This window comes from Anolis sagrei, chromosome 5 (assembly GCF_037176765.1).
Source record: "Anolis sagrei isolate rAnoSag1 chromosome 5, rAnoSag1.mat, whole genome shotgun sequence".
Taxonomy (NCBI): Eukaryota; Metazoa; Chordata; class Lepidosauria; order Squamata; family Dactyloidae; genus Anolis; species Anolis sagrei.
Genome location: NC_090025.1, coordinates 94062497 through 94076345, shown reverse-complemented (window position 1 = coordinate 94076345; position 13849 = coordinate 94062497). Strand labels below are relative to the sequence as shown.

The 13849-nt window shown below is 41.1% G+C and overlaps 1 protein-coding gene across 2 annotated transcripts in view; it reads right to left on the bottom strand.

The window, feature by feature from the left end:
- The window catches only part of ELAPOR2 (endosome-lysosome associated apoptosis and autophagy regulator family member 2), a 121668-nt gene that overhangs the window by 51002 nt on the left and 56817 nt on the right, over window positions 1-13849 (bottom strand). For both annotated transcript variants that reach the window (XM_060778200.2, XM_067468899.1), the window contains exon 2: window positions 5129-5249. In XM_060778200.2, the coding sequence (XP_060634183.2) occupies window positions 5129-5249 (121 nt within the window). The remainder of the gene's footprint in view (window positions 1-5128; window positions 5250-13849) is intronic.

Genomic DNA, 13849 nt, shown 5'->3' with positions numbered 1-13849 from the left:
GCTCACAACCAGCAACCATTAGATGCCAAGCACAACAATTATAATAACAATTACAATTAAAACAATTAGTTAATAAAATCCATTTAAAACTACATAATTTCAAAGTCAAAATCCGAGGTCTGTCCATTGTCAGTTACATAAGTCATTTACATTATTATCACTGCATCTGCTAATCAAATGCTTGGTCCCACAACCATATCTTAAGTTTTTTTCCTAAAGGATAGGAGGGAGAGGGCCGACCTGATTTCATTAGGGAGGGAGTTCCACAGACAGGGAGCCACCACTGAGAAATCCCTGTCTCTTGTCCCTACCAATTGCGCTTGCGAGTGTGGCAGGATTGAGAGCAGGGCATCCCCCGATGATCTTAACCTCCAAGTTGGATCATAGAGGGAGATACAATCAGGCTTTATAGGCTAAAGCCAGCATTTGAATTTTGCTTGGTAGCAGACTGGCAGCCAATTGAGCTGACCTAACAGTGGGGTAGTATGCTCCCTGTATGCCACTCCGGTGCGCAATCCAGTTGCCACCGTTGGACTAATTGAAGCTTCCATCTTCAAAGGCAACCCCACATAGAGTGCATTGCAGTAATCTATTTGAGATGTAATAAGGGCATGACCCACTGTGGCCAAGTCAGACTTCCCAAGGTATGGACACAGCTGGCACATAAGTTTTAATTGTGCAAAAGCTCCCCTAGCCACAGCCAAAACCTGGGGTTCCAGGCTCAGCAATGAATCTAGGATCACTTCCAAGCTGCAAACCTGTGTCTTCAGGGGGAGTGTAACCCCATACAGCACAGGCTGTAACCTTATGCCTTGTTCAGCCTTTCATTTTTAGTAAATAAAGATTATTATTATTATTATTGTCTTTCTCTTCTTCCTCCTTTTCCTCACCTTCTTTTTCCTCACCTTCCAGCTTATTCACACTTTAAAAATGAAACAGTTTTGTAAATTTCAGCTCTTTTGCTACTTGTTCCATTTCCATATACATCCTTTGCTTATTCAGGTGCATTAGTTCCTGTTTTAATTTAATAGTTTTTGGATGTGCCTTAGATCTTTCTCTGTGTCATCAGTTTCCTACTGGATTTCCTTCATCTTTTGATTTCTCTGTTTGTTCTTCAGCATGTTTTGTTGGATAAAATTCTCCCACATGAAAATAAAGTCCTGTTCCTTTCCATAGTGTATTCTCCAGGCATCCTATAATCCATTTTTTTCTTAGAGGTATAAAAAATTGACAGGGAGTTTTCCTGGTGACCTGTATCCCTTCTTTATGGCTGTGTTAGTTTTGTCCAACTGAGCATCCATCACTCCTTTGAAATCTCCCATTATCATCAATACAATCTTGTTCTGATTGTATTTCTTCAAGTTTTTTTACAAAAGTAGAAAGGGATTTAATAGTATACTTTACAAAAAAGAAAATAAGAGATGAAATTCTGAAATAAAACAATGTGCCCCTTAAATACTATAAGGGAAGAAAAGTGGCAGTATTGAAAGAAATCCCATCAGTAACCCTTATGAAAAGGGGAAAATATATGTTCCTAATGGAGGAGCTGAAAAAACACCACATCAAATTTCACTGGGAAAGGATGGAAGGAATAATGGTGACCTATAAAGAAGAATGCCACTGGTTCACATCAGAGGACAAAGCAAGAGACTTTTACAAAAGATTTCAGAAGGACATGGAAGACACCAAGCCAAGAGATCTGAAGGACCCCAGAAAATGCCCTAGAACAGATTCTCCAGAAAAAGTGGAAATGCCTAGTGGAAAGGCTGCAAGAAACCTAGAAACAGTGGAGGAGGAGGAAGAAGAAAAGAAAAGAAGGATGGAATGATCAATTAAGTGCTATTTGAACAATGTAAATGCCCTTAATTCCCCCAATAAAAGAAATAAGATATTGAAACAGATTAAGAAAGAAAACTACAATTTAATAGTCCTACAGGAAACACACATCTTGTGGAAACATGTGGCCCACCTAGCACAGAAGTCCCTGGGAAAGGAATTTTACTCCACAGCACCAGAAAAAAGTAGAGGAGTGGTAATATATGTAAAAGACAACACCCAAGCCAAGTTGGCATTCAAAGATAACAGGGGCAGAATAGTGCGAATACAGTTGGATATAGGACAAAAAATCTTAATTTGCAATATATATGCACCAAATGGGCCCTTTTCAGCCTTTTGACTGACCAGAAGGACCTCTGTCTTGTCTGGATTCAATTCCAATTTCTTTGCCCTCATCCAATATGACACAGCTGCCCAGCACTTATATCTGTGTCTCCATAAATAAGCATATAAATAGAACAAATGTGTTTTTAAAACTTTGCATTATACAGTTACATCTAAAGGCCACCTTGTAGCATTATACAGGTATAGCCTCAGATGCTATACAGTATAACACACACACCCATATCTAAAGGGATATATTCCTGGACTTAGCGTGAATACATGAAACCACAAATAAGAGTGAACCTTGTTGAAATCAAAGACTTCAGCCCATACTGGAATACCAAGAGAGACATAATTTGGATAAACAAAAAATATCAGTCCAGAGGAAATGGGAGTCACTTATCTATGTTTATGCACACAAACACTTATACAGGTGCAATTTCAGAGGAAACTGCAACTCTTTGTTATTCACTGTAGCAAAAACAGATTTATCTCTCTTCCACATGTGAAGCAACCCTATTTTATGTGAGATACAAATTGCCTTTGAGCATCACATTGCTCAGGTGAATGCACTCATACTTAACAAAGAACAAAAAGTGAGAGTCATTTAGCATTTCAATGTGCACACTTACCTATTACCTATTATCTGTATGGTTGCATTAACCTCAAGCTTTGATTAAGAAATCACTCCTGATTAGTCTGCATTAGGTGTCAATATAAGTAGTATCTCTGTGAATAAAATATAAAGGCCAGATGCACAATCTCTAGCCTGTGGGCTAATGTGGTTCATAATGGGTCCCTATCTAGTCTGCCAGATTCCTCCTAGCCTTATCTCAATGATAATCTAGAGATAAGGGGCTTCCCTTCCTTTGAGACAGCCTACTTTAGTGTCACTGAAATCTTTTTGAAGCCTGTTTCTAACATGACACACATTTTCTGGCAAGCTGTTATCTTGGAGACTCAGTATGCATCTCCTCAAATATATGAACCTCTGAAATGCTTTCTCTCCATGTCCAACTGTAATTAGGCTTCTAAAACAGCTCTGTTGGTGTCTACTGAGGTTAACATAGAAGCATGATGCTGAAGAGGAGAGGAAAAATCGTTCCTCCCTCCCAACCACCTATGAGGTGCCATTGTTCTCAATGAAAACCATGAAAAGCTTTGATTGAAGACTGGGAATGTGGTATTTGTGTGGACAGAAAGAAAGAGAAAATAGTATCGAAGTCATTACATTTGGGGCAAAATACTAGTAGTAGGGTGTCTCTACCCACTGTAGGCAAGTGTATGCTTGCCTAGAATCAGTTTATTTATTTATTTATTTATTTATTTATTTATTTAGAGCTTTTATAACCTGGTCTTCTCAACCTCCGAAGAGGGACTCAGGCCAGCTAATAACAGGGAATTCATACACAAATAGGATAAAACATAATAACATCGTAATACATTAATACATTAAAGTACAGATCAAGAAATTACATAAAGCCAAGTCATCAAGGTAAAATCACAAATTCATCACCATCCGCCAGTGCGGTCAGCAGTTATTGACTCAATCATCATTCTGCAAATGCTATATTCCAGAGCCAAGATCTTACCAGCTTTCGGAATGTTAGGAGGGAAGGGGCAGATCTAATCTTCATCAGGAGAGAGTTCCAGAGCCAAGGGGCCACCACCAAGAAGGTCCTGTCCCTCGTCCCCACCAGACGCGATTGCGAAGGTGGTGGGACCGAGAGCAGGGCCCCTCCAGAAGATCTTAACAACCTTGATGGTTAGTAGGGGAGAATCCGTTCGGACAGGTAAACTGGGCCGGATCCGTTTAGGGATTTATAGGTCAGCACCAGCACTTTGAATTGTGCTTGGAAGCTAATTGGCAGCCACTGGAGCTGACGCAACAGAGGAGTAGTATGCTCCCTGTACCCCGCCCATGTTAGTAATCTGGCTGCCACTCGTTGGACTAGTTGTAGCTTCCGGGCAGTCTTCAGAGGCAACCCCATGTAAAGAGCATTGCAGTAGTCCATACGGGATGTAACCAGAGCGTGGACCACCATGGCCAAGTCAGACTTCCCAAGGTATGGGCACAGCTGGTGCACAAGTTTTAATTGTGCAAAAGCTCCCCTGACCACTGCCGAGACCTGGGGTTCCAGGCTCAGCTATGAGTCCAGGATCACTCCCAAGCTGCGAACCTGCGCCTTCAGGGGAAGTGTAACCCCGTCAAGCACAGGCTGTAACCCTATGTCCTGTTCGGCCTTTCGACTGACCAGGAGTGCCTCTGTCTTGTCTGGATTTAGTTTCAATCTGTTAGCCCACATTCAGTCTGTTACAGCGGCCAAACACTGGTTCAGGACTTGAACAGCCTCCTTAGTAGCAGGTGGGAAGGAGTAACAGTTCAAGTTTGGCCCTTGAACTGAATAAGATTGTCCAAATCTACTAAAGAAAAGGCATAATTTAGGCCATAAGTTTAAACATTGAATAATAATATGATTTTTTTTTAAGAGCAAGAAAGGGCGCAGACTGTAGATATCAACCTGACTAGTAGATATCAACAGTGCAAACCTACTCAGGTTTCCCAAGAGAGAGACCACAATGAGGTCAATTAAGCTCGCTCTCAAGCATATGAGTATTGCAGCCATAAAGTGAATCTACGCGGTAAAACTAGTGCACTTTAACACCATTGTAGCTGCTAGTTCTACGCGGTAGAACTAGTGCACTTTAACACCATTGTAGCTGCTATGGCTCAATCTTATGGAATAACGGGAGTTATCATTCCTGAGAACACCAGCATTCTTTGGCAAAGAGATCTAAATACTTTGCAAAACTACACCTCCCATGATTCCACTGCATTGAGCAATTGTGTCAAACTGCTTTAATTCTACAGTGTAGATGTATCCTAAGTCGTAATTACATATATGAAGGACAAAAACCAGGCAATTTTCATATAACATTTTTGATGAAATAAAATGTAAAGACATACTGCATTCCTTTCCTTTGACTGGATCAGGTAACCCAGAACATTCCACATCTGGATTTGGGACTGCCACCCTCCATCTGGATCCGGTGCTATCACACTCAGTGTATTCAAAGTGGTATTCTGCCTGCAAGCAATTTTTAAACAAAATTATTTGGATCCCATTATGGTCCTTTTGTTAAATTATGATATTCTAGCAGAAGACAATGCTCATTGTAAAAGAAAGGCATCTCCCTAAATACTAAGCTTCCAACTCCTGGAATCATACTCCTCAAAACTAGCCATATTTCACACCTAAATGCATGACTATAAAAAAAAACCCAAAATGAGCCCATGAGAACAGCCACAATTTCTAACGCCACAAACCTGCATAAATAAAGACTGCCTTATACTGTAGCCTTAGCTGTTTGGCTTGCAGCATACAAATTAAGGTTACGCTTTTCTAAAAACAGTTTGTTATTATCAAACAGAGGAAAAACAAAGATTGTGTTGAAACACACATAAGATCTGCATTGAAAAGGTAAAACGTCATTTAAAAACAATTCAAGATGCATTCCACTCATTTAATTTTTTTAAAAATTGATGAATTGCAAAAATGTATTCCCTTAAGAGAATTTCTCACAAAACATAAAATGATGGCTATTGGCTTTCATAGAATCATAGAATCAACGAGTTGGAAGAGACCTCATGGGCTATCCAGTCCAACCCCCTGCCAAGAAGGAGGAATATTGCATTCAAATCAACCCTGACAGATGGCCACCCAGCCTCTGTTTAAAAGCTTCCAAAGAAGGAGCCCCCACCACACTCCGGGGCAGAGAGTTCCACTGCTGAACGGCTCTCACAGTCAGAAAGTTCTTCCTAATGATCAGGTGGAATCTCCTTTCTTGTAGTTTGAAGCCATTGTTTCGCATCCTAGTCTCCAAGAAAGCAGAAAACAAGCTTACTCTCTCCTCCCTGTGGCTTCCTCTCACATACATGGCTATTATATCTCCTCTCAGCCTTCTCTTCTTCAGGCTAAACATGCCCAGCTCCTTAAGCCGCTCCTCATAGGGCTTGTTCTCCAGACCCTTGATCATTTTAGTCGCCCTCCTCTGGACACATTCCAGCTTGTCAATATCTTTCTTGAATTGTGGTACCCAGAATTGGACATAATATTCCAGGTGTGGTCTAACCAAAGCGGAATAGAGGGGTAGCATTACTTCCCTAGATCTAGACACTATGCTCCTATTGATGCAGGCCAAAATCCCATTGGCTTTTTTTGCTGCCACATCATATTGTTGGCTCATGTTTAACTTGTTGTCCACGAGGACTCCAAGATCCTTTTCACACGTACTGCTCTCGAGCCAGGCATTGTCCCCCATTCTGTATCTTTGCATTTCGTTTTTCCTGCCAAAGTGGAGTATCTTGCAAAGTGGAGTATCTTGATTCGTATAAGGTTTTTTTGTACATGTTTATAATACTTTGAGGCCTCTTTTGATATCAAATGAAGCTGACTTTCAGTCAGAATAGAAGGGGAAAGGAAACCTGGGAGAAACCAATGTATGTGACCAAATATAAATAAATGTGCATATTGTTAAAACTTTTATATAAATGCTTTCTTAAAATGATTACAAGAACAATTCTACATTTCTACGGAAGCAGCTGAAGTGCTTTCAGATGTCTTGGACTTTCATCCTGATTGTCAAAATAAGAAATCTACTGTCAGATATGTCTAGCGATTTCACTCCTCCAGAGACATTGCTCTGACAGTGGTGAAGGGTGAAATGGAGTGACTGGAGCAAGATTTGGACCCAGTGCAACCCAACACGCCCCTGGCAATATAGAAAGCTACAAAAGTGTATGTGTGATCTTTCTATTCCATGCTTGGTCATCAATAAAGTATTTTTCCATGAGTTGTTTCTAGAGTTAGACTTGCTGAAATTATTGAGATTTAGGACAAACTATTTATTTATTTATTTGTTTGTTTGTTTACTGCATTTGTTGACCGCCGTTCTCAGCCCTAGGGCGACTAATTGCAATGGGTCTGCTCTTATGAAAATAAAAACATTTAGCAAAAAAAAAAATCACCAGAAATAAAACAGCATGCTGTAAATTCTTAAGTAAATTGAGTAAAACTAGTGACCAAAGAGTAATCACTGATATCTTGGTATTTATGAATGTTTGGATTTACTGGGGGGGGGGGGGGGGGGTGGCACAATCCAAACAGAAATTAAGAGCTCCAATCATGATTTATTTATTTATCATGTCAGGAGCAAACCAAAACAGTTGTATTGCATTAAAAAACAAACAAACAAACAAAACACAAAGTTTGCAGACTTGGTATTCTATTAAATGTCCTTTGACCAGTAGCTGACCACTTGGAGTGCCTCTGGCGTTGCTGCAAGAAGGTCCACCATTGTGCATGTGGCAGGGCTCAGGGTGCATTGCAGTAGGTAGTCTGTGGTTTGCTCTTCTCCACACTTGCATGTCATGGATTCTACTTTTTCTAAGATCTACAGAGACACATGCTGGAACACCTCAGCAAGCGAGAGTTCAAAAGTGACAGGCTCAAACCATAACCTAAATCAATGGCTGATACCAAATGAGAGACTCCCTCCTGGGCACACAGAAAACTGGGCAACTTGGAAGGCACTGAACAGGCTTTGCTCTGGCACTATGAGATGCAGAGCCAACCTTAAGAAATGGGGCTACAAAGTGGAATCCAACCATGATGACCTATGGTGACAACAGGTATTGCAAGTTCTACTACTAAAATGTGATCTATTTTCATTTAAAAACAAAAAAGCCTCTCTCCTTAAATATTGCACTTTGGGGTTTTCCCCCAATAATCTGTCTTGTTCCCAAGTTTAAAAAGCCCTGATGCACTTTAGATCATGTACAGAGGGTTGCAATCAGAGTTTGGGCTCTGTAAGTCACACACAATGAATATAGTTAGTGATCAGAGGATAATGGTAAGTTGTTGTAGGTTTTTTCGGGCTATATGGCCATGTTCTAGAGGCATTATCTCCTGACGTTCCACCTGCATCTTAAAAATAGCAATACTGGTTGGGTTGTCGTAGGGTTTTTCAGGCTATATGGCCATGTTCTAGAGGCATTTTCATCTGATGTTTTGCATGCATCTATGGCAAGCATCCTCAGAGGTAGTGAGATCTGTTGGAACTAGAAAAAAGGGTTTATATATCTGTGGAATGACCGGGGTGGGACAAAGGACTCTTGTCTGCTGGAGCTAGGTGTGAATGTCTCAACTGACCACCTTGGTTAGCACTTGATGGCCTGGCAGTGCCTGGGGCAATCTTTTGTTGAGGAGAGAATGCCTCTAGAACATGGCCATATAGCCCAAAAAACCCTACAACAACCCAGTGATTCTAGCCATGAAAGCCTTCGACAATACGATAATGGTAAGTGTAGCACACACACACAGCTTTTCCATTTGCAATATATATAATGGTCGTCCCAGCAGTAGTATAAGGAAAGACTGATGTGGTTGCATAGTAGAGTTGCATATACCTCACTATTATATACTGTACCAAAACAATTAGAAGTATAAGATTATTCTAGGTTGTACATTTTCTGGTTTTTGAATTTTTGTAAGAAATGTGGTCAACTTGGGGCTCTGTGATAAGATGTCAAGGGGGATATTTCTTTTGCAGATCCAACCAAGGGGTTAACCTATATAATTTTCTTAATGGAAGCCTGACATTCTTCCAAGTATTCCAGGAAGCAAACCAAAATCAATTTGTAAGATTCAGCTGAAAAGGCTGATAGTAACATAGGTGACAATGCCAAAAATAGATGTGCATTTTTTTTTACTCTACAGCTTTCACTGAGCTTTGCCTTGTTCTGTTCTGACAGAAAAAAAATGTAACTGCACTTTCCAACACTTTCCAACTGGCAAAGTTGGGGATGCTGTAAGAATTTGTCAAGCACAAGCTTAAGCCAAACTAGGCACTGACCTGAAGAAATGTTGCAGCTCTGCAGTTAATCTTACCATCATGAGAATTCTTGGACACTTCTGAGGTGGGTGGAATGGCTAATGATCATCACCCAGTTTTTTACATTATTCTTTGTCTAGTTCTAACTAAATATTTTTTTCTTTCACAGAGCAAACAGAGAATCAGTTATTTGTTTCTTCCTGATGTGACAATTACTAAGTTCAGGTGCTTTACGTGCGAGTAGGCTGCGCGGGGCTGCTCCTCCCTTGGCAGGCTCACGCTATCCGTCATGCCTGATGGGCGGCGTGAGCCAGCTAAGGGCAGCTGCTCCGCGTGGCCTACTTGCACGTAAAGCACCTCGCAAAATGCTTTACGCGCAAGTAGGCCATGCGGGGCTGCTCCTCCCTTGGCAGGCTCACGCTACCCATCGGGCCCGATGGGCAGCATGAGCCAGCCAAGGGAGGCTGCCCCGGCACTCCATGCAGTCCTGCTGGCCACATGACCTTGGAGGTGTCTATGGACAATGCCAGCTCTTTGACTTAGAAATGCAGATGAGCACCACACCCCAGAGTCAGACACGACTGGACTTCATGTCAGAGGAAAACCTTTAACTAGGAAAATTGTGGAAGATCCAGGGTGGGAGAAAGAACTCTTGTCTGTTGGAGGTAAGTATGAATGTTTCAATTGGCCACCTTGATTACCATTTCATAGCCTCTCAATCCTTTGTTGAGAGGTGATTAGCTGGCCCTGATTGTTTCTTGTCTGGAGTTCCCCTGTGTTTGAGTGTTGTTCTTTATCTACAGTTATAATTTTAAGAGTTTTTTTAATACTGGTAGCCAGATTTTGTTCAGACTAGAAATAGGAAGATTTCCCATTCTCTGCTCCTGGAATTACTGCCTAAAGAGGGCTAGAAAGAACCCCCTCTAAGGGCCTTCCACACAGCAAAATAAAGTATGTGCAATGTGCATAGGAATTTTTATTGAGTTTTTTTTAAAAAAAATACTATAGTCCAGCCCTCCAACGGTCTGAGGGACAGTGAACTGGCCCCCGTTTTAAAAAGTTTGAGGACCCCTGCTCTACATGATCCAAAATGCAGCATGCCACAAAATAGCCTTTTGTAAGTGGGAAGAAAGTTACCACTGAGCAGAGCAAATGTTGCCTGCAAACCTGTAGATACAAAAGCTGCGAGCAGAAGAAAGCCATACAACTAAATGTTCTGGGAATTCAGCAAATATTAATAATTTTCCTCTGCTACACTGGACAGATCAGTGGAGCTAACTAACTACAGTAGCTAGAAGAACCCATCAACTAGCTAAATCTCCATTCGTCCCACTATATCTCCATTCGTCCCATTATAGCATCAAAGCAAGCTGCTTCTGTTTTTATTGACTTTTAGAAGAGATTTTTGTGATTCCAAGGGTGAGTGAGTGTAATGTAGCCATGTATTGAAACAATGCTAGTGCTATAATGTACCATAACAGTAATTACACATTTTATATTGGTTGTAATCTTTATACACATTTAGCTAGTAAATCAGCAAGGCTCCCTCTTGAATAAAACAGCACACTGTCAAACAGAATAATTTACTATGCCAGAATTTTGAATCAATAAAGAAAAGAACTGAGTACAACACAGGAAATCAACATATTGCCACAACTATGAATTGACAACGAAATGAACAAAGTGCTACACAGAAACATGTGCCAAGCACAGGTTTACATGGTGGTTTGAGAACAGGTTGTGTTAATTATTCTTCACCAAAAAAAACCCCATCCAACACAAAGATGCATCAGGTGATGTGAGACAACTCATATCCTTCATGTATTTACCCCAAGGAGCATGTTTCCACCTCAGTATCCTTCATATACATTTAAGTCCTTGTCATAAAAAAACCCACAGCTAATAGCCGTGCTGGTTGGGGTTGATGGAAATTGCAGTCCAACACACCTGTAGGGTCCTAGATGGGAGAAGGCTGGTATAGGAGAACAGGCAGTCTTATGATCTGTAAAGTGGGGAGTAATTTATGAACTAAGCCCTTTGAAGATGAAGTAGGTACAGTTGCAAAAAGTGGTTCAAGATCAACAAAGCCACCACAGCCATTCAATATGGCTGTGGTCATTTTGAATGCCTCTATTTAGGATGATTTTGGAATGCACCAAAATAACAAAGAGGCTGTTGTAAAATAACTCCTAGCACTTCAGGTTACCAACAGTATTCTGTATGTCTCCTCAACCTTCCCTATGAGTGGCATAAGCAGGAAAGTTAAATACATTTGCAAATGGAAGAATAAATTATGCATACCTAGTTGTGCAAGTCTATTTGGTTTGCATAATTCATGGTGCCACCAGAACTCCATTTTCTTGGGCACTGAATCTAGGTTAAAATGGCAAGGTATTTTGATTCATGTACATAAAATAAAGGGTCCTGTATATGTAAAAATGTTCCTTATAGTTTAGTTTATAGCTCTTACTGCTAGTATCTAAGCCCACATCTACACTGCCATATAAAAATCCAGATTACCTGCTTTGAACTGGATTATATGTGAGAGTAAACTCATATAATCCAGTTCAAAGCAGATGATCTGGATTTTATATGACAGTGTAGATCCAGCCTTAGGCCCTTCTACACTGCCCTATATCCAGGATGTGATCCTAGTTTATCTGATTATCCCAGATTATATAGCAGTGTAGACTCACATAATCCAGTTCAAAGCAGATAATCTGGGATCGGATCCTGGGATACAGGGCAGTCCACGCTTTGCTGTGGCCAACCTTCCCTCCCTCTTTCTCTCCTTCCTCCCCTCTCTCCTTCCTTTCCTCTTTTTCTTTCCCTATCTCTCTTCTTTCTTCCATCTCTACCTGTTTCTTTCCTCCCTTTCTTTGCTCTTTGGTTACATACTTCCTTCCTTCCCTATCTTTTGTTCCTTCCCTCCTTCCTTCCCTCTCTTTTTCCTTTCACTTTTTTATTTCCTTCTCTCCTTCCTTGCTTCTCTATCTTTCTTTCTTTCCTTCTTTCCCTCCCTGCTTCTCTCCTTCCTTCCCTCTTTCCCTCCTTCTCTCATTACTTCTTGACTGTCCCTTCCATTTAATATTGTATTTATATCTTACATAGAAAGAAGGAAAGGAAGAAGGAAGGAGGGAGGGACATGAAGGAAGGAAAAAGGGAAGGAAGGAAAAGAAAGAAGGAGGGAGGAGAAGGAAGGAAGGAGGAAGGAAGGAGGGAAAGAAAGGAGGGGGTGAAAAAAGGAGGGAGGGAAGGAAATGAAGAAAGGGAAAGAAGAAGGAAAGGGAGGGAGGAAGGGAGGGAGGAAGGAAAAGAAGGAAAGGAAGAAGGAAGGAGGAACAGGAAGGAAGGGAAGGAGGGAAAGAAGGAAAGGAAGGAGAAGGAAAGAAGAAAAGGAAAGGAAAGGAGGAAGGAAAGGGAGGAAAGTAGGGAAGGGAGGGAGAGAAGGAAGGTCCTTCATTCAAGCACCGTGGACCTTCCTCGCCTCCTCCTCCTCCCCCTCCCCCTCCTCCTCCTCCTCCCCTTCTTCCTTGCTCCATTGCTGCTGCTGGCACTCATCTACCTTTTCCTCTTCAACAGGGAAAGGAGGAGGAGACTGCCCTCCTGACATAGGAGGGAAAGAGAAGGGGCTGCATGCGGCAAGCCTCCACCTCCACTCCACTCGCTTGTGTGTGTGTGGCCGTGCATGTGTGGCTGGCTTTAACGGCCGGCTGTTTCCCCACGAGGAGGAGGAGGGGGCGTGGCCATGGGTCTCTGTAGACATGCAGTTTCTCCTTTGTGGACATGCAGTTTAGAAGTCCTTTCTGCTTTTGGTTTTCGTTGTTTTTTTGAGTGGAGAACATACATTCGGTTGTTAGGGACATAGTGTCCAAATTTAGTGTCAATTGCCCTAGTGGTTTCTGAGTTCTGTGAATAGCACAAATGAACATTACATTTTTATTTATATAGATTGGGGTAGACTAAACTTTGAAGAAATGGCTATATTATTGCCTGGTCCAGTTAAGCCCTCATTGCTACAACTCATGAATTTCTGCATAATCAAAGCACGAGAGATCAAATTATTCAGATAGATAGATTTCCATACAAATGTAAAACTGAAAAAATGGGGTATCTTAGCCAAATTTTTCTATGACTCATGTCACCTCCTTATCATTTCCAAGGTTTCACGCTGGGATGTATATATTTCTTGGTTATAGTTGGGTGTGATAGAACCTTGGGAAATAGCTTTTGCTTACAGAAAATCTTTGACTGCAAACCTTAAGAATCAAAACAATGGCATTTATATTTCCTTCCACTGCAAGAATAATCATTGCAAACAGACAATCTTCACCTTTTCCTCTAAGACTTTATCAGTTGTCCCCAACACTCCTATCATTCCCAGCCAGGATGTGGCTCGAGGATTATAACAGCAATGTTACAACACAACTGGAGGGCATCAGGCTAGAGAAAGTCTATTTTGTACCTTCCAGGTTTCTATTTCTTCTTCTTAACCTGATTAGCAGTGTACAAGGCTATTAAAAGATATCCTTTGCTAAAAGGGGCTTCTATAATCTTTAGAGATCCATGTGCTTCTATATTTATATGTGGAGAGGAATTAGACATGCCCTGAAAAAAGAAATGCTAAAGCTTGTTTAAGAAAAGAACAAAGGCAGGATTAGGAAGACCGTGTGTGTGAGAGAGAGAGAAAACCTGACCCAGTCAAATGCTCCAGTGATATTTTTGGATTCATTAGGTAAGTGCTGAGAAAATACTTTCTCTTTCTTTATTCTCACTGTAAGAACACAGCCCTACA